The sequence below is a fragment of the Eumetopias jubatus genome, unplaced genomic scaffold (genome assembly GCF_037043125.1).
Source record: "Eumetopias jubatus isolate StellerSeaLion01/CBP00866 unplaced genomic scaffold, mEumJub1_p1.0 scaffold_7, whole genome shotgun sequence".
Taxonomy (NCBI): domain Eukaryota; kingdom Metazoa; phylum Chordata; class Mammalia; order Carnivora; family Otariidae; genus Eumetopias; species Eumetopias jubatus.
Genome location: NW_028274813.1, coordinates 123,301,507 through 123,323,032, shown reverse-complemented (window position 1 = coordinate 123,323,032; position 21,526 = coordinate 123,301,507). Strand labels below are relative to the sequence as shown.

The following is a 21,526-nucleotide window of genomic DNA, read 5'->3' as shown; positions in this document are numbered from 1 at the left end:
GAGATCTTGCCATTTGCAACATGGATGGATCTAGAGGGTATAATTCCAAGTGAAATAAGTCAGACAGAGAACGACAAAAGCATATGATTTCACTCTTATATGGAATCTCAGAAACAAAACGAATGAACAGAGAAAAAAAGAAACAGACTCTTAAATACAGAAAACAAATTGGTGGTTGCCAGAGGGGCAGGGTGGGGGGGGGTGGAGATGGGAGGGTGGGTGAAATTGACACTCTGGCGGTAAGAAGTGAAAACAAGACTGGCGCTGAAGACCTTAAGTGCTTGTTTTTCTACCGTTGACCAGACAGCTAAAACTAGTGGCATTATCTGCAGCATCTGGTTTTTACTTTTACTTAAAGATATCTCTTTTTGGTAATACCAAATGGGTTTTTCAAAAAGTCTGGTTTTTCTTGATACACCCTTAAAGGTTTCTAAATTGTTTCATATCTAGCCAAGTTGAGATTTTTATTTTTATTTATTTATTTTTTTTGGAGAGAGAGAGAGAGAAAGAGAGAGCAAGCCTGGGGTGGTGCGGGAGAGGCGAAGAGAGAGGGAGAGAGAATCCCATGCAGGCTCCATGCCCAGCGTGGAGCCAGATTCGAGGCTTGATCTCACCACCTGAGCCAAAATCAAAAGTTGGACTCTCGAGCAACTGAGCCACCCAGGTGCCCCTGGCCAAGTTGAGATTTTAAGCACCTCATTTTTAATTTGTAATAAAACATTACAACTTGATTTTTTTTTTCAAAAAAAAGTCAACAAAAGGCAAACACCTATTAACAAAGGTCTTAATAACAATTATCTTCATTATTATAAAGATACAATTAAGAAAATGAAAAAGCAAGCCACGGACAACCATGAACATTGAGTCTCTCACCTGGCCTGAAATTTGAGCAGATTTCATACTAGGGTTACAGTCAGTCTCTTCTTGCTATGGACTGAATGTTTGCATCCCCACAGAATTCAGGTTGAAAATCCTATCCCCAGTGGGATGGTATTAGGAGGTGGGGCCTTTGGGAAGCGTTTAGGTCATGAAGGCAGAGCCTTCATAAATGGGATGAGTGCCCCTTAGATGAGGCCCAAGAGAGCTCCTTCAACCCTTCCACCATGAGAGGGCACCCTGAGAAGGTGGCAGGCAGGAAGTCTACAAACCAGCAAACGGGCTCTCCCCAGGCACTGAATCGGCCAGATTCTTGAAATCTGGAAATCTTGGCTTTTCAGCCTCCAGGACTGTGAGAGATAAAGGTTTATTGTTTATGAGCCAGCCAGTCTATGGTATTTTGTTATAGCAGCCTGAACAGACGAAGACACTGTTGTAGTCCAGCTAGAGCCTTTCCCCAACACCTGACCGGTTTTCAGTGTCGTATAGAACTGAGTTCGACTCATTTTGAATAACTGAGTGCTGGCGTAGGTCTTTAGAGTTTGCAGAGATGACCAGGAGAACAGATAGTATGTAATCACCACAATCATCAGGAGTATTTAAGAAACCAGGAAATATGTCCAAAACCTTTAGGCAGGAAATCGAAATTCCACGTCTTTATATACGATCTTGTCCAACTGCTGTACAAAAATGGGAAGTATGAAGCAGTTTGAGGCATCTTTTCATGTCTCAAGCTCTAAGAGGATTTATGTTCCCTGGTGCGACCCACAAAAGACCCTGAAACACATTCCTCTCCGTCGTCAGGCTGAGCTTACTCCATCAGCCCTTCTCTTCTTTCCAGGATGATGCCAGCAAGCAAACCACCTGTATAAAGATGGAGATCTCTCAAGGAGGGGACTTCGCAGCTTTCCTCCTACAAGGCAAGATTAACCGAAGGCTGATAAGAAGGTTCAGATTTGTAGTCTCTTCCAGATAACCACCTTTTTTCAAACCTTTTATTTAGAAACAATTGACAGGAGAGTTGTAAAGATAGGTACAGGGTTCCCCTGGACCCTTCACCCAGCTTTTCCAATACCAACATTTAACATGACCACGGTACATTTGTCAAAATCAAGCAATGACATTGGTATAATACTATTAACTACAGGTGGTGGGATTTTTTTTTTTCAGATTTTGCCCATTTTCCACTACTATTTTTGTTCCAAGGCTCAACCCAGGATATCATATTCTATTTAGTCATCATGTCTTCTTAGTCTACTCCGACCTGTGACAATTTCTCGGTCTTTCTTTGTTTTCATGACCTTGACACCTTTGAAGAACACCGGTCAGATATTTTGTACCATGTCGCCCAATTTCAGTTTGCCTGCTGTGTTTCTCGTGATTCAACCAGGGTTACGGATTTGGGGGAGATGCCACAGAGGTGTCGTTGTATATTGGGGGTATGTGCTAGCAACATCACCTAGTTAATTGGTGTCTGCCAGATTCCTCTACTGTTAAGATACGGCTTTTCCCTTCCCATCCTGTGTTAGAAGCAAGTCACTACGTCCGGGTCACACTCAAGGGCAGAGGATTTAAGCATCCCTTCCTGGAGGCAGGAGAATCAAAGAATTTGGGGGCGTGTGTTGAAAGCACCACAGTAACTGATAAAGATTTGGGGGGAGATACTTTGAGACTATGCATATATCCCTCTTCCCCCTAAAGTGTAACCCACCAATCTATCATTCATCCTTGGGTCTCACCTGCTGTCATTATTACTGAGGTGATAGAACATCTTTTACTCTTTTATTCAAGTGACTGTTAGCGTGAGTTTTAACTTTTAAATATTTAGACATAACTGTATACGCACCTCTATATTCTTGCCACAGGCCCCTAAAATGTTAAGTGCTTATATACTTTATAATGCTTTAGGCATCAAAGGAAGCTTTTATACTTTGTCATATTTCCTAGGCCCCAACAAAGTACCACAAACCAGGTGGTTTAAAACAAAAGATATTTCTTCTCTCCCAGGACTGGAGGCTAGAAGCCTGAAGTCCAGATGTCCAGATGTCCAGATGATTACGTGTTAAAGGAAACACTTAGCCAGAGCCCCAAACCAAGGGGAAGTAACCCTTCCCAGGTTGACAGGTATTGGGTGTAGAAGCTGAACGTGTTTCTGTGACAAGTTAAAGCCCCACAACCACGTCCATGGGTGGTCATTTCCTCAAATATCAGAAGGACGCTCCGGAGGGATCTCTCCCAATTCTAGCCCTCAGCCGTACCCATTATAGAGTTACGGACTCTATAATACCGCCTTCCTCCCCTGACAGGAAAAGCTGTATGACAAAATGTCGGTGTAACTTACCACTTGGAACCTAGAAAACATGGGGACCGGGCAGAGCAGACAGCTTGGTTCAAAACTGTGATATCAGTGCTGTGAGTGTGAGGAGCCTGGTTTCCTTCAGAGGGCGGTGGCCTGAGGACTGGCAGCGACCCACTGCAGGACCGTGTCTCCTTCCGTTTGCCCAAGTGGCTGTTACAAGGGTCCCTGCTGGTCCCTGTGCCGGGCGTTCTGAGAAGACAGGCCGTTCCTCATAGGAATCTTGTGGCCTGCTCACAGTTGCTCAATGGCTCCTCGGTTTCCCAATGCAGGGGCCGGAGATATTTGGCTGGATGTGTATAAATTGCCCAAGGAGTCTTGGCTCAAGGAAGTGGAGCACCCCCAACCTGCTCTAAATCCGAAGAAAAAAGTCAGACAGCCACAACTGGTAGGAAACAGTCCCTGTTTTCCACGGATGTTTCTCCCTCCCCTTGACGCACATCTAGCCTAAATCCTCCTTGGGATTTCAGGACGAATGGGGCCTTATGGAGGCTGTAAGAGAGGGCTGCAGGCACACTGGCCCATGGCTCCAAAATCGATTTGCTTTGGTTAAAATAATATATTAAAAAGTAGAAGTGTCCTCAGTAGTGGGAGCCCCACTCTCTCTTGTCTGAGAGTTGCCTCTCCACCAAGACCACTCCCAGGCATTTCTCTGGGAGAACGGTCTTTTGTCCTGATTCCTGCCTCACTGGTAATTTTTTCCCCCCATCTGGACTGAAATAACCCTTTCATGCCTCACTGAATTTCCCAGATTATGGTATAAACTGGTTGTTCTCAATATATAGGAATACATTTGTTCTTCATATTATTTTTACAAAGTAGGAGCTCTACCATTTCAGTTTATTTTTTTATTTTTAAATTTTTTAAAAAGTCATCTCTATGCCCAACATAGGGCTTGAACTCACGACCCCGAGATCAAGAGTCGCACACTCCACGGACGACTGAGCCTGCCAGGCACCCCCATTTCAGTTTAGTTACATGTGATCCCTGGGCCTTGTGCTCTGTCTTTAAAATATAGTTCCTCAGTAAATACTATTTTGAAACTTATTTTGCTTATCTATCCAATGTGCACCTGTTATTTTTTAGCCAACAACAATTATTAATTGGGTGTGCCTTTAAAATGCACTGTATCAGGTGCTAAAGAATTGTGAAATTATTAATACAGGAGAGCGAGACAGACTCACATTCACTGCTGAGCTCACTGAGTGGCTTCAAAGAAGGGCCTTTTCTCCCCAGTGAATGTCTTCAAAGTGGGGTGTAGTCCTGATCCCTGAAGAGTCACCAGCCCAGAGATCTTCCTCCTCTAAACTCTTACAGAATTTATTTCTTGTACCCCTTTTCTGGCACTTCCCATATACTACCTTGATTTTTAGTTATCCTTTTGTGCACGGAAGTTTTTTTTTAGTTAACTAGATGATAAATTTCTGGATTGTTAAGAACATATCTCCTGCTTCTTATGAACCAACACCACAGCATCATACTCAATGCCCCATAGGTAGATTTTTTTTTGAGGGCTTGATTTATTATCCAGCTGGGAAAACCACCTTGGAATGGAGATGTTTCTCACCATAAATCACTGTTTCCATACACCGAGAAGGCACCAACTAACACCAGTTGCAGGGGTAGTCCTGGTAACTATGAGTTATGTTTAGAGTCGGTTAAATAAAATTGTCAACATCGCCAATATATTTTGCCAATCAGAAATATTTGCTTCAGCTTAGATTTTTGGAATGGGCTCCTGACTGATCTCCTTACCTCTGTTCATTCATATTTCTTCCTATCATTATTTCCAGTTTCCCCTCCTACATTCTAAGATCCTGGACAGTAGGGATCCTGTGTTAAAATCCTGCGGGCCTGGGGACCACGCAAATATCAGTCCTCTGTGTCTACAGGATGAGTTCACTACTGACAACAGTGATGGGGAGAAAGAGATTAAAGGGGAGGGGGCACATACACCAAGCCTATTGTGAATTAAATTCTCACTTTTCTCCTCAGAATACTCTTGAACCCATGACTTCAGAGAATTTAGAAATGGTAAGGAACTTTAAAGAAAATCTCCAGGGAGATTTAGGTTGCATGCCACTGGTTTTTATTTTGACTTGAAATGTACTTTACACACCAAGTATACTAGTAAAATGTTCCCCCCAGGGCACTATTTTCAGATTCTCTGTGACTTAATCTTGTGCCTCATATCCACGGAAGAAGGCCCCCTGTCCTTGAGGATAATTGACCCAAGGCATTTGTCCAGAGATGGGTTTCCAGGAAGATAAGGGAGGTGAAATTTCAGGGCCCCTCGCTTGTATGGCCCCTTCCAAGGTCCTGCAAGGGACCCTAACAATGTGTTCACATGGTCATATAGTTTTGTAAAATTGGCAAAAGTAAAATTTTAACCACAGTCACTTAAGACTATTCTCTCTTTTCACTCACACTTCCCCTGTCACCATTTACGCCATACTGGGTGGTATTAGGATAGCCATGGGCATTTTGTGCTCAAAATTTTGGGTTCTCTTTTTTTTACAGAGGCCCCCAAATCATATATCCTCAGGCCCCATGAGACCCAATTTGCACCTGCCAAAATAACAGCCCAGTCCCCCAAGGCAAGTTTCCTGAGGGGTTTCATCTTTGTATTGGGATACCTTAGGGAACTAGAGGCTTCCCTGGAGCTTCCCAGCTCTCTCTTTGAGGCCAAGAGCACACCATACTTTCCAGAGGCTCCGCTTTTGGGAGGACTCAGGCTTGCCAGTAGAGTAGAGGTCACCTCCACATGGAAGTCTCTTGAGAGCCCTCTGTTTTCCCTCTTTTTAAATTACGTTATATTTCACATTATACAAACAATATGTGAACATATCATTCTGGGAAAAGCCAGGTAATTCAGAGAGAGCAGCTGTCTCCACAGGTCCTCACCATTATTAGCCTGATGTGTGTTTTCTCAATCTTCAGTGTGTATTTAGATTCTTACCTTCATTTATCTTAAAAAAATATATATAGTTTTGTTTTATGGGAATGTCTTTTCTATGGGAAATTTTTTCTATTTTTTTGTTTTATGAGAATTTCCTATACTATTTCTATTTTCTTACAACCTTGCTTTTTTTTTTTTTTTTTTACTCATCAACTTATTGGCAAAGTTTTTCAATGTCAAATAAACCTACTTTGTTCTTTTCACCTCTTGTATTCTGTTCCATATTATGGATATACCACAGCTTATTTGGGGTATGAGTCTATTGATGATACTGAGGATATTCCCAATTTATGGCTTTTACATAACACAGTGAAAATCTTTGTAAATTCTTTGTATACCAGGTGCTTCTGAGCATTCAGGTACGTGCATTTTTAGTGTTAATGTAGATACTGCTAAATTGCCCCCCCAAAGTGGCATGACAATTTACATTTAATCAATTTCTCCACAGCTTCTCTGACCTTGATATTATCTTTTTTTTTTTTTGTAAACTGATGGAACAAAATGGCATCTCGTGTAATTTTCATTGATCTCTTTCATATTTTTTATTGGCCACTGAGGGTTTCTTTGAATTGCCTGCCTGTATCGTTGTCTTGTTATATATTTGCTTCCAATTCGTTGTTTCCCTTTTTCCTTTGTTCATGTGCTTTTCTATTGTAAAGAAGTTTTAGGTTTGGGGCGCCCGGATAGCTCAGTCAGTTGGGTGTCCAACTCGATTTGGCTCAGGTCATGATCTCAGGATCGTGAGATTGAGCCTCACTTGGGGCTCTCTCTCCCCCTCCTTTTGTTCCTCCCCACTGCGTGTGCATGCACACACTCTTTCTCTCAAAAGAAAAAGGGAGGGGAGAAAAAAAAGAAGTTTTAGGTTTGGATACAGTCAGAATTTTCTTTTTTTTTTTTTTTAAATACTCATTGCACTGAAGAAGGCTTTCCCCACCTCAAGGTTATAAATAAGTTCTCCTGTGGTTTCTTCTAATAATTTCAGAGTTTTGTTTTTGACATTTCACTCTAATTCACAGGGGAGTATCTTTTGTGAATGGAGTGAGAAGGGGGTCAACTTTTATCTATTTTTTTCAAATAGCCAATCATCACACAAATATCCTTGAGTAATTCATCTTTTCCCATTTGTTTTGAAATGTGATCTTTTATCATTCCTGTATATTTGTCTATGCTTTTTATCCTGCCCCATTACAATATTCATCTGCCTACACCAGGACCTTAATGAACTTTGGAGCGAAACTGCCGGGGTTCTAATCTCATCAATGCCACCTGCTTATTTTCTGTTCTATTTTCCATACTTTTGTTGTTGTTGACCTTTGAGGAAAGCTCATTGGCTCAGTCTCTCCACTCTCTCACTGAGTTTTTCCATTTTTGCTATCAAACTTTCATTTACAGGAGCCTCCCTTTTTGTTCTGATTGTTTGTTTATTTAATGAATACTATGCCTTCCCTAAAAACATTTATGATGTTGTTTATGTTGGTGTTTCTTCTCCATGGATGGTCTATTTTCCCCAAGTTGCTTTTTTCTTCCTATTTGTTTTGGTCTCTGGCTTTCTGAAGAGATGCTCTCCTCACTTGTCTGGTGGTACTTGGCTCTCTACTCATAAGAGTAGGAGTCAATGGGGAACTGACAGGAAGCTAGTCCTTTGGGCATGGGTGGGGCTGGCTGACTGTGGTTTTGCTAAAGAGTGCCCCAACTGGGCTTTAGTGTTGGGAAACACTCATGTCAGTGTCTTGGACAGCACAGGTTTCTCCTGCTATCTGAAAGGAGAGCGTTCCTATGAAACCTTTCCTAAGCCAAAAGTGTAAAGTGAAAGAGGAATTAGCATTAATTTATATGGAAAAATTTTGAGTATTCCCAGACTCCCAAAATAACCTCTCTTAGGCTCTTCTGATACCTTAGAACACATATTGCTAATGTATGTATAAAATAAATTGACATGAAGTACAAATGCTCACAGATGCTCACAGACAGAGTGAAAAGCTATGGCACATGATGCCTACACACTGGGTGTAGCTCCCGGGGAAGGATGTGGGCGGGGCCCCTGATTTAAGCAGGTGCTGGGGGGCCTATTTAATTGCAACTCTCACCTGAGTTGCAGAGGCTTGTGGGGAAGACACCTTGAGGGTGGGGTGGGGTGACTTCTATGTTCAGTATGTCAATTTTAACTTCATTCTGTTGGCTGCGTGGAGTTAGGGAGTCTAAGAGTTTAAATGCTTCTTAAAGAGATTTTCAGCCAATCCTGTTGCTGACCCCACTGGCATTTCCACTCGAGACACCGGGAGCTGACATTTTCTTGAGTCTTAGGGTGTTTGTGGTATGAATCAGATGGCTCCCAGGCTTTCTCCCCTGAGAAAGTTTGGGGCGCCCGGATAGCTCAGTCAGTTGGGTGTCCTGATTTTCTTGGGTCTGCTAAATCATTTAGCCACCTGCTTTCCAACTTCAAACTTTTCTTGCTTTGTCTTTTTATTCTCTTATTCCTTATGAGTTTATTCCCTTTTGAAAAAGCACCTTTCTGTCATTTTAATGGGGTTTCAGGAAGGAGAGGTATTAAATGTTAAATGTTCCCAACTATATTTTCCAGATAGTTATTGCTAGTCCGTGGCTGTATCAGTATTCATCAGGTCCTTAGTTGCAGCAAAGAAATTGGAAGGATATCAAGTTTCAGGAAATTGGAAGGAACCAAGGGAGGGTAGGCAGTGAAAACGTTGTAGCCAGGACTCCACACTACCACCGCTCCTGAACATCACCACCCCCAAGAGACACAGCCACCAAAGGCTGATGCTGGGCTTTCCATGATGGCTCTGTCACTGGGCTCTTGACATGGCCACCTCCGCTGTAAATAATTTCTCTACTGTTTCTAGATCTCCGTGTCACTTCCTCAAGAGTCAGAGTTTTAGGCAGGAACACACAGCTGGTTGAGTGTAGGTCATATGTCAACGCCCAACACTCCAAGGGACAGAAAGAAGAATCTGGCTCCTTCAGTTCCTTAGAGGGAGGCTGATTCTTCCAGACTCACACAATTAGGGGAGCCCCCTCAAAGTAGGAAGCGTGTTGAGGGCTGGATAGCCAAAAGGATGACAAATGTCCACTGCACTAGTGCATAGGGAAGTTATTGATTTTTGTATGTCGATCTTGTATTTGGATGAGGTCAACAAAACGTAGATACTGTCAGGGTCACGCAAGCACAGGGTGAGCACCTAAGAGTGAGTGCCTCCTTAAATTTCATACCTGGGTGCCTCACTTCCTTTACCTGAGTCTCAGGACTCTTGGCCTCTTTACTGAAGTTCTAATGGTTTGTCAGCTGACACTGTTGGATTTTCTAGCTAGACAATCATAACTGTAAATACTGACAACTTTTCCTCCTTCAAGTATTTATTCCTCCTACTTATTTATTGTTCTTGCCTTGTTCTATTTTCTAGGATTTCTAGTAAAATTCTGAATAGTTGTGGTGATAGTACACTATCCAGGACCTAACTGGGACACTCCAAGTGTTTCACCATTGTGCGTGAAGCTTACTATAGGTGTTTGACATAAATATCCTTTATCAGTTAAGCATGTGTCCCTCTAGCCTTTGTTTGCTAAGCGTGTTTTTTTTTTTTAATTAAGAATAGATATTGACCTTCAGCAAATACTTCCTCCTCATCTTTTGAGAGGAGTTTTTCTCCTTTAATCTGCTAATGTAGTGGATTGCATTAATAGATTTTCTAATGTTGAAACATTCTTCCTTCCATTCTTGGGTAATCCATACTTGGTAATAATTCATTTAATTACACTGTCAGCTTGCTTTGCTAATATTAAAGTCCTAAATAAGATATTAGCAGACCAAAATGATAGTTTGGTGTTCATGGATAGTATCCATGTTCAAACATGAGATTGGCTTGTAGAGCTTTTTTTCTTTGTGGTTTTCTTATCAGCGTTTGGTGTTAGTGTTATGCTAGCCTTGTAAAGAAGGCTGGATATTTCCTTTTTTACCCTCTAGGTCTAAAAAAGTCCCATGTTATCTTTTAAATTTCAAAATTAAAAATATTTTTGAGCCGATTTCAGTCACAATTCATTTATTAGTGTAGATATATAGGTATATATAAATATATATATACCTATGTAAATATGTTTCTCCTACAGTATAAAAATAAAAGCCTGTCTCTTAAGTTAGTCCCTTTTCTTGTTCTTACTGTTATTTATGTGTGCCTTCTTTTTATTTTTTTAAAGAAACTGTTCATAGATCCAACTTAACAATTTTAACTTGCCAATATTTTCTTAATAAATTTCACATCTATGTTCCTGAAGGATATGTTTCGTTTTCTTTCCTTTTCTTAAGATTTTATTTTTAAGTAATCTCTAAACCCAAAGTGGGGTTTGAACTCAAACCCGAGATCAAGAGTCACACGTTCCATTGACTGATCCTGCCAGGCACCCCGGTTTTATTTTCTTGTAACATCTTTGGTTGTGGTATCAGGGTGATGCTGGCCTTGTTTAGTAAGTTGGAGTATTCCCATTCTATTTTCTGGAAGAGTTTGTATAGAATTGGTGTAATTTCTTCCTAAAATGTTTGATAGAATTAACCAATAAAGCTGTGGAGTTTTCTTTGTGGAACTACAAATTCGATGTCTTGAGTGACAAAGGGTTTTATCTCTTTCTTCTTAAGCAAACTTTTGTATTTCGTGTCTTTTAAGGAATTTGTCCATATTATGTAAGCTGTCAAATGTATTGGCTTAAAGTAGTTTGTAATCCCTTGTTATCCTTTCATTATCTGTAAAATCTGTTTTTTAAAAAAGATTATTTATTTACTTATTTATTTTAGAGAAGCAGGGAGTGAGCAGGGGGAGGGGCAGAGGGAAAGAAACTCAAGCTGACTCCATGATGAATGCAGAGACTGAGGTGGGTCTTGATCCCATGACTCCAAGATCATGACCTGAGCTGAATCCAGACTAAGCCACCCAAGCACCCCTGTAAAATCTGTTTTGATGTCGTCTTCTTCATTCCTGATATTGGTTTGTTTGTTGATTGATCTGAGAGAGAGAGAGAGAGAGAGCTGGGGGGGGAGGGGCAGAGAGAGAGGGAGAGAGAACCCCAAGCAGATTCCCCACTGATTGTAGAGTCCGATGGGGGACTTTATCACACAACCCTGAGATCATGACCTGAGCCAAAATCAAGAGTGGGACACTCAATTGACAGAGCCACTCAAGTGCCCCCATTTCTGATATTGGTAATTTGTGTTTTCTCTCTTTTTTTCTTAATCAGCTTGGCTAGAGGTTTGTCAATTTTATTAATCTCATCAAAGAACCAGCTTTTGGTTTCATTTCTTTGTCTCCATTTTTTGTGTTTTCTATCTCACCAGTTTCCAATTTGATTTTTATTATTTTTTTTCATCTGCTTACTTCAGGTTTAAGTTTTTTCTTGTCTTCTAGTTTCTTAAGGTAGAAAGCTAGGTCATTGATTTGAGATCTTCTTTTCTGATATGGGCATTTAGTGCTATAAACTACAGCTAAGTACTGTGTTAGCTGCTTCCTTTAAATTTTGATGTTATTTTAAGAAAAAAATACTTCCTAATTTGCTTTTTGATTTATTTTTTGACCAATGAATTATTTAGAAGCATATTATTTAGGGTCTAAATACTGGAGATGTTCCAGATATCTTTATTTTTGTGATTTCTAATTTAATTCCATTGTGATTGGAGAACATGCTTCATAGAATTTGAAACCTTTTACATTTATTAAGATTTGTATCATGCCCAGGATATGGTTTATCTTGGTAGCTGTTCTATGTGCACTTGAAAAGAATGTGTATTCAGCTGTTGTTGGTCAAGTTATGTAAGTCTCCCATATCTTTACTGCTTTTCCTTCTATATCCTTACTATATAGAAAATCATTCTGATTTTCTGTCTATTCTATCAGTTATTGGGAGAGTGTTCAGAGCTCTAAGATTACAGATTTATCTATTTCTGCTTTCACTTCTATGAGTCTTTGCTTCACGTACTTTGAAGCTCTGTTACTAGGTGCATAAACATTTGGAATGTTATGTCTCCTTGATGAATTGACCATTTCATCATTATTCAGTGAATCTTTGATCCCTGGTAATATTCTTTGCTCTGAAATCTATTATGTCAGATATTAATATAGTCACCCCAGCTTTCTTTTGATTAGTTTTACAAGATGTATCTTTTCCTATACTTTAAATATATTGTTGTCTTTGTATTTAAAATGAATTTCTTTTTGACAGCATGTAGTTGGGTCTTTCTTTTACAATTTTTATACAATTACCTTTTAATTGGGGTAGTTAGGCCATTTATATTTAATGTGATTGTTGATGTGTTTGGATTTAAGACTATCCCTTTGCTATTTACTTTCAATTTGTTCCACCTGTTTTTCTTGCTTTCCCCTCTTTTTCTGTCTTCTTTTGGATATGTTTTTAATGATTCTGTTATATCTCCTTTGTTGGCTTATTAGCTGTGCCTCTTCCTTACCATAGGATATGAACGTTTGTTTTAGAGGAGACATTAAGCTGAGTCTTCCAGTTCACATAATGAAGATCAAACCACCCAAACCAGTTACAGGTTAGTATAATTCAACTAACACTCTCTTTCCTTCTGCCATTAATTTCTGTTTTTTCTTTCTTTGCCTTTCTCCACATTTCCCATCTTTTCTATTTATTAGCAGCAATATCTAAATTACAAGTATAATTCTGAAAGGAAAAATTTTTTAAGTCATAAGCTCTGGGATCTAAAGACAAAAAAATATAAATGTTACAAGGATACAGCTAACTAACAGAATTGGGAAATCAGGAAAGACAGACTTCTAGCTGGAGTTTATTCATTTCTATATTCTTACGTTAGTTCATTCATCAGTATTTGCTGAGTGCCAATAATGCACCAAGCACACAGATGAGTAGATCTTGTGCTCTAAAAGCTGCAGTTCTACCAAGGAAGAGTAAGAGGAAACCAGCATTGTAGGATATGATAAGTGCAGCAATGGGGAACATCTAGGACCATGAAAACATAGAGGAAACAGTGACTAACTCTGCCCACAGAGAGGCAAAGTCTTTATCAAAGGATGGGACATTTGGGAAGGTTTTGAAAGATAAGTGGGGGTAGGTCATGAGGAGCAGAGGAGAAGTCCACTGTAGGCAGAGGACAGTCTATCCTTTCAATACCTGCACAAGACATCAAAGATCTAGAATGTTCACTGCAGCAGTATTTATAGACGCAGAAAACTAGTTAAATAAAATCTGATACACCCATCCAAAGGAATATTTTGCAACCATTAAAAACAAAGAAGGAGGGCGCCTGGGTGGCTCAGATGGTTAAGCGTCTGCCTTCGGCTCAGGTCATGATCCCAGGATCCTGGGATCGAGTCCCACATCGGGCTCCCTGCTCAGCGGGGAGCCTGCTTCTCCCTCTGCCTCTCATGAATAAACAAAACAAAACAAAACAAAACAAAACAAAGAAGGAAATTCTAAAGGACAAGAATATCCAATTCACTCTCATAAAAAGAACATGATGATGCTCCATCAAGATTTATTATAAAGCTGATACAGTGATTAAGACAAGATAGAAAAATAGATGAATGAAATATAGGGGCCAGAACAGACCCAGGCATTAGTGGCCACTTGATACCTGAGGGGTGACACTCCAGAGCAGTGGAGAAAGGATGGTCATTTCAGTAAATGGTACTGCTTGTCCATATGGAAACAAAAGTGAGACTTGACTCCTGCCTCATGCCATACACAAAAATAAATTCCAGTTGAACCATGGAAGTAAATAGGAAAGAGAAAACAATAAAGCTTTTGAAATTTTTAAAAAGATTTTATTTATTTGAGAGAGAGAGAGAGAGAACGCGTGAGCGAGCACAAGTGGGGGGAGGGGCAGAGGGAGAGGGAGAAGCAGACTGCCCTGCCGCCAAGCAGGAAGCCTGATGCAGGGCTTGATCCCAGGACCCTGAGATCATGACCTGAGCCGAAGATAGACACTTAACTGACTGAGCCCTCAGCCGCCCCAACAATAAAGCTTTTAAAAATTAATATAAGACAATATCTTTATGACTTCTGGGCAGGGAAAGACTTTTTAAACAAAACACACAAAACAAATACAAAAAGCCCTTATAATGAAAGAAAAATTTGATAAATGTGGCTACTAAAATTAAGGACTTCTAGTTACCCTAAGACATCATTAAAAGCATGAAAGAGCAAGCCACATAGTGGGAGAAGATTTGCAAAACACGTAAAACATATGAATAGTCCATATCAAGAGTATATACAGAATTCCTACAATTTATTAAGGAAAAGAGATAATCTAGTATAAAACAGGCAAGAGATTATTCAAATGGCCGATAAACATATGAACATATGTACTCCACATCCTTAGTTACCAGGGAAATGCAAATTAAGACCATAATGAGCTACCACTCCACACCCACCAGAATGGCAACAATGGAAAGAGGCTGACGGTACCAAGTTGGTGAGGATGTGGACTAACCATACACTCTCATACACTGGACCGGTGAAAGTCAGTACAATCACTCTGGAAAACAGTTTGGTATGATCTAGTAATGTTGACGATAATTTATACCCTGAGACCCAGCGCTTACACTCCTAGGCCGTATGACCAACCGTTCCAGCTTGCCGGGGGCTGAGGGGTTTCCTGGGATGTGCGGCTTTCAGTGCTAACACTAGGGAACTTCTGAGCAAACCAGGGTGAAGCAGTCCCCCTCCTTCTAGGTATACACCTGATAGGTTTACAAGTAAATGCGCACCAGGCATTGACAGACACATACAAGAATGGTAACAGTGGCGTGATTTTTCAGTAGCCCCCAACATGGAACAACCAAAATGACAAGAATGGTAACAGTGGCGTGATTTTTCAGTAGCCCCCAACATGGAACAACCGAAATGTCCATCAACGATAGGACAGATAAAGAAACAGTCATATATTCATTCACTTGATGGAATACTATCGATAAAAAGGAATAAACTACAGCTCTCCACAACAAAATGGCCAAATCTCAGGAAGAGTACTAAGCCAAAGAGGGCAGACATAGAGTTAACACTGTATACAATTCCATTTGTGTATACAGTTCAAAATCAGGCGAAACAAAGCTATCGCGTTTAGATGCACATTTAGATAGCAGAAGTAAAATAAATGTCACGCAGAGCTTACATAGAAGCCAAGAGAGTGGTTGCTGCTCTTCCCAGGAGGTTGTGACTCGAGACGGGCCTTTGCGGAGCTTCTGGGGAGCAGCTGATGTCTTGTCTCTGGACCTGAGTAGAGACAGATGTTTGCCTTGTAATAATTTATTAAGATATATATTTTTTATGCTCTTTGCTGAATGTGTTATATTTCACAATAAAAATGCTTAGTGAATGAAAACAAGCAACAGTGAGGAAGCTCTATAGTACTGTTATGAAGAGCTCTCCAAGCTACTGTGAGTGAAAAATGCAAAAGTGCTAGTGTCTAAGAGCAATTCTCAAGCATAGGGATCAGACTCGCCTGGAGAACTTGTTAGAACCCAAATTGCCGGGCCCCACCCACAGAGTTTCCGTTTCAGCCTGGGGTGGAGCCCAAGAATCTGTATTTCTAACAAGTTCCGGTTGAGCCTGCCGGATCCCTGCTGATCTGGGAGCACACTTCCGGGAAGTACCAGTGTATCGTATGTTACCATCTGTTTAAACAGAAGGGGTCTCCTTGTAGCAGTGAATTCCAGAAACCAGTCGTCTCTGGTTGCCTCTGGGGAAGGGGACCTGGGGCACTGCGCGGCCTCCTGGGCACCCTCCAAAGAGAGCAGAGTTCTGAAAGCTGGGGCGGGCACCCAGAAAAACCAATCGCCCAGTTTTACTGTGGATTTAGGAACAGTTGAAAAAGAAGGAAATGAAAGGTTTCAGGGGAAGTGGAGTGGTAAGAAAAGTGGCGGAGAGGTTTTTGAAGGACGGTAGTTGGGTAGATGTGAACACAGGTAGGGGGCAGGACTGTCAGCTTAGGTGGGCCTTCAGCAGCGGCTCAGTAGTGACCATAACTGGCAGGTTTGGGGCCTTGCTGAGCTGGGAGGACAGCAGCGGTGGTCTGAGGCCTCTAGTGACCTCCTGAACATTTCCTTGGCCTCCTCTGCGGATCCGGTAAATCGGAAACAGGAAGTGATGGTGGGATGGGGCGGTAGGAGCAGGAGGAGGGACGGCAGCTGCCTGCGCTCCCTGAGCAGCCGGGGTCGGAAAGAGGCAGGGAGAAGGCCGAACGCTGGGCTCCCAGATGGATTTCTGAGGATGAGGGATTCCACAGGAAACCCGGAAGCACGGAGGAAGGAGGGAACATCAGGAAGGGGGAAGTCCCATGGTTTGACCAATTCTGGAATCTTTTCAACCGAGGTACCACATTTAAAAGCCCCCTGGAAGTGTTCGCAAAGGTAGAGGACTACTGCGGGCTGGGCTCCGGGCAGAACCACTTCATCAAAGACAGTCAGTGGGAGCAGCTGGCGGCCATCTTCCTCGCCTCACACCAGAAGTACCTGGACAAGGAGTGGGAAGAGGAGCCACCCAGGTGAGCGGGCAGAGGCCGCAGGGGCACCCCGATCCCCGCGAGCTGTGGGGGCACACGCAGCAATCGACACAAGCCCTCGAATTCATCCGAAGTCTAAAAGCTCCTCCTGGCTTGGGGGATTTTTCCGAGGATTTCAGCAGATCTTTTGAAAAGGTGTGTGGAGATTGTTCGAATACATTAGAACAGAGTCTGATCACACGGATTTCAAAGAGGGGATAGACATGTATGCAGATGAGGAGTTGATTTTATAATTTTATGCACATCATGTCTTAAAAACTTGTTTTCCTGATTATCTAGACAACACAGAAGACCCTAAAGAGAGAAATAAAAGTCACACTCTTCAGATTTCCTCAATTTCCATCCAGTCTTTCTAAATGTAATATGTTAACGTATAATTACTAAAATACCTTCCTTTGTAACCTCCGGCAGCAGGTAGGGCTCAAGATCCCCCTGCTGTGATTGTAGAAACTGAGCCCCAGTCTTTGAACATGGTGGAGCTGGTTTTAGGAACTAGCTGTCCTCACAGCTATGCTGGACCTCAGGAATGTTCTTGCTTCAGGCGGGAAGCGAGGCCTCACGTCTTGCTGTCAAGTGCACCTCGAATTTTCTCACTTCAGGACACAGACTCCTAGGGTTGCACCCTCATAGCAGCCACCGGAGACCCGAACCGGGACCCAGCGAGGTTCAGGGGTACACGGCCTAGCAGGGCAGTTAGGAGTCTTGCAGGCTAGTTGTTAAACTGCCCGCAGTGTCTGCAGTGGGAGCCTTTCTACCGCAAGAAGCTCTTGTAAAAGCAAACTCTATAAATCAGGAAATTGGTTTGCTTTTTTTCTTAAGAGCAAATTTATTAGCACCCCCCTGGTGGGATTGCCCCCAGCATAAGTGAGCCAAGTCTGGTTACTAAGGGATCTTCCCCTAGGACAGAGAAAGTTCTGCTCGGTGGTGGGTGCTGTTTCCAGCCTGGGAGTGACTCCTGCAGCTCAGCCTGCCCTGCCCTCACCAACTTCCAAGGTCTGCAGCCACCAGGACCAGCACACAGAATGTGATTGAGCTCATGGCCCTGTACCCCCGGGAAGGTCCATCCTAAACACCCACGTCTGGTTTTAGTACCAAGACTCTGTCAGCATCTCTCCTGGCCAAGGAGTCTGCCAGGGCTCTGACTGGTGTGTCTTTTTTCCCCCAGCATGGCCACGTTCCATTTCCTCCTTCCCAGCAGAATAATTACAATGCCAGTGGAAGTCAAGGGCCCCTCAGGTAAATGAACACGAAGCAGGGAGTTATCCTTGGCAGTGATCCACTCGAGGGAATGCCTCAGCAGACCCTGTGTGTGGGAGGGAATGAGGCGGAAAGTGGGTCGCCAGCTTCGCAGCTGTAGCGTAACTTTCTGGTTGGACGCATGGCACCCAGATTCCCTGATGACGGAGGCTGGCATGGTCTTTGCGGAGTGACCTGCCACAGAGGAGGGTGTGAGCACATAGCCCGCCGGGCTGCTTCTGGACTCAAATTCATTTTGGAGAAAAGGTTATTTAAAACACCGACGGCCAAGGGACGCCTGGGTGGCTCAGTCAGTTAAGCGTCTGCCTTCGGCTCAGGTCATGATCCCAGGGTCCTGGGATCGAGACCCACTTCGGGCTCCTTGCTGAGCAAGGAGCCTGCTTCTCCCTCTGCCTGTCTCTGTCTCTCTCTCTCTCTGATAAATAAATAAAAATCTTAAAAAATAAAATAAAAAATAATAAAATAATAAAGTATTAAAACACTGATGGCCAAGAGGACGTGAATTATCCAGAAGATGTGAAAGCAGGCAAGGGGCAGTGTGACTGTCCTCCTCACCCGGGAAGGTGACTCGGCCCTAGGAACAGCCCTCCCAGGGGTGCCCCCCCACCCAGGAGGCACGTCCTTCTTTTGCCTGTTGCCCATTAGAACAGACCACTTTTTTTTTTTTTTAAGATTTTATTTATTTATTTGACAGAGAGAGAGATAGCGAGAGAGGGAACACAAGCAGGGGGAGTGGGAGAGGGAGAAGCAGGCTTCCTGCTGAGCAGGGAGCCCCATGTGGGGCTCGATCCCAGGACCCTGGGATCATGACCTGAGCCAAGGCAGACGCTCAACCGACTGAGCCACCCAGGCACCCCCGAGAACAGACCACTTTTGATTGCAAACCGACTTCCTCTTGGGCAAACACTTTCCGTACAAACCAGAGGGTACCCAGATTCCTTATGTGATGCTTCTTTCTCTCTTCTTTCCCAGGGGTAGCCTGTGTCCTTGGCATACACTGGGCTGGAAGTCACAACTTCTTCTTCTATTCGCTTCACCGAACTCTGAAGGATAAAGTCGGTACTTTGAGATGGGAGTTGCCTAAGCTCGGGGCTCTCAGAATGTGTCCTTCTCCAGCTTAGTTGAGGGCATGTGACTGATGTGTCACTTTAGGGGACGAGAGCTGTGCAGACTGAAGCAGGTGGCTCAGTGGCTGGGGTGTCAGTGACTGCAAGGCTCTGTCTCTGAACGGTCCCGTTCCTTAAAGAGAACAGGTCAATAGGGACAAAGCCTGGTCAGGTCCCTAGGGCTCCTTTGGCAGCTCAAGTAAACCGAGGCCTGGCATCAGAGGCCCGGTCCAGCCCCAGCCCAACGGTCTGCAAGCTGTGTGTTGTCAGGCCAGTCACTGAGAGCCCCAGTCCCATTTTCTCATCTGAAACACAGAACTAATTCATGACACCATCCCTGCCCACTGCTCGCACTTGTTACTCATAGCAAAATCCAGAGGGTCTCTAGATGTGAAAGCTCTTTGAGATTGAAGGCACTTTGGAAATATGGCGGTTGTTTGGTTTATACAAACTCATGGAAGCAGTTACGTAAGCAAGTTCACTTTGTGGTAATTCCTTGAGCTGTACACTTATGTTATACTTCAGAATTACACTTTACAAGTATAGTAAAATGTAAAAATGGACAAAGGAAGAATCTCTCTCCTTCCAGCTCTCCCAGGTAGCGTGGCTTCCAATCTCGACCTCTGTACTGATTGGCTGGGACCGTGGGCAGGTCGCTTACATCTCTGCCTCAGTTTCCTCATCTGTGAAATAGGGGTACTAATAGGACTCACCTCATGGGACCCTTGTGAGAATTAACTGAAAGGAGGCATGTAAAGCGCTTACCACAGTGCTCAGCACCTCGTTCAGGGTTCGCTGCAGTGGAATAGTAATATGACCCCTTCTTTTATCCTGAGGGAGGAGGCAGCACTGCTGAGAGGCAAGAGAGATGGTGAGCCCAGACAGCGGCTCCTGCCCACATCCCAGACAGGCAGACTAGTCAGGGTCTCGGGCTGTGCAGTGGAGGTGATGGGTGGGTGCAGGGTTGGGGGGTCAGCCTAGCAGGTGGTGTCCTCCCCACTAGACCCGGAGGGCGTCTGGCCCTGTGCTGCACCCATTGCGGTCTCCCAGCTCAGCTGCACCTGCACCTTCCTAGTGCTGGCCTGTGAGGATGGTGTGCTCACGCTGTGGGACCTGGCCGAAGGTGAGCCCCCCCATCTCTGCCGAACACCTAGATGGGTCTCTGGATAACGAGAGTCAGGAACTCTGGAATTCCTGTAGGCTCTGGGCCTTCTGTTAGTTACTCTGTGTTCTTAAGTCAACTCGGGGAGCTGGTCCTCTCTTCCCCTCATCCACTTATTCGCTGTCCATTTATTGAACTTAATATGTGCTGACAATTCCCATTCCCTGTGGATTTATTGAGTGCTTGCTCCGTACCCGGCACCGGCCCAGGGCCTGGGAGTCTGTCCATTACCTCATTGTCACACTCTGGCGAGGAAGTGTCTTCCAGCCCAGGATGTGGGGTCATGGCCGCCTCAGCCCTCCTCCCTCCTATCCCTCAGGCTCTGAAAATAAGCAAGTCTGCCTTCCTGCTATTCTACCCCCACCCTGGTCAGTGAGAACCTCACTGGTATGGAAGCTAAGAGACCTCTAAGGTGGCCAATGCAAGACCAGCAGTTGTTCTGGGTGGGTGGCACCTTGCTAGAGGCCCAGGGCCCCAGGGCCTTGGGTCCAGCTCTGCAGGTGGAGAAAATCAGTGGTGTCTAGTTGCCCTAAATTGATCAGGATCTAAAGGAGTGTATGTATTTATTTATTTATTTATTTATTTATTTATTTATTTATTTATTTATGGGGTGGGGGGGGAGGTACAGAGGGAGATGGAGAGAGAGAGAACCTCAAACAGACTCCCCACCGAGCACAGAGCCCAACACGTGGCTCTATCCCAACACCTATGAGATCATGACCTGAGCCGAAACCAAGAGTCGGACACTTAACCGACTGAGCCACCCAGGTGCCCCTATTTCCATCTGAAGAATTCCATGGTTGTTTCCCATAGCAGGCACTCTGCCCACATGGTGGAAAGATAAACATGGCTATAGGCCCTCTTGAACTTGAGTTACTGAACCCACGGCATTCTTACAATACCTAAAGATATGTCAAGAGCAGAAGAATGTTCCTAATTGCACATTCACTTGCCCAATAGCTTGCTTTCATTTTTCTGGACATCGATACATTGTGGATATTGCTTGGCTATACACACAGCTCCCTCTCCTTCTCTGAGACCACCCACCCCTTGCCCCCTCTGATGCACCTTGACCTGCCACGGTCAGCTGTGGTTCAGGACCTGGCTGGGTGTAAGTTCTTTTCTTCGGTCCCAGTGCTGACTCGCTCGCCTCCACAGGGCTGGTCCTCCCTGTCCTCCACACCTCTCCATACTCAGAAGCGGGGGCTCTTCTCTCCCACTGGGCATTGGGGTTTCTGGTTTCACCCTCAGAGGGTTCTCATTGCTGGAT

General features: G+C 43.6%; 1 protein-coding gene across 2 annotated transcripts in view; it reads left to right on the top strand.

Annotated features, from left to right (window-relative positions):
* The window catches only part of WDR93 (WD repeat domain 93), a 43,534-nt gene that overhangs the window by 9,384 nt on the left and 12,624 nt on the right, over positions 1-21,526 (top strand). For both annotated transcript variants that reach the window (XM_028122202.2, XM_028122201.2), the window contains exons 4-11: positions 1,718-1,796; positions 3,505-3,620; positions 5,228-5,266; positions 12,660-12,744; positions 16,542-16,713; positions 17,897-17,967; positions 18,961-19,047; positions 20,098-20,217. In XM_028122202.2, coding sequence (XP_027978003.2) covers positions 1,718-1,796; positions 3,505-3,620; positions 5,228-5,266; positions 12,660-12,744; positions 16,542-16,713; positions 17,897-17,967; positions 18,961-19,047; positions 20,098-20,217 — 769 coding nt within the window. The remainder of the gene's footprint in view (positions 1-1,717; positions 1,797-3,504; positions 3,621-5,227; positions 5,267-12,659; positions 12,745-16,541; positions 16,714-17,896; positions 17,968-18,960; positions 19,048-20,097; positions 20,218-21,526) is intronic.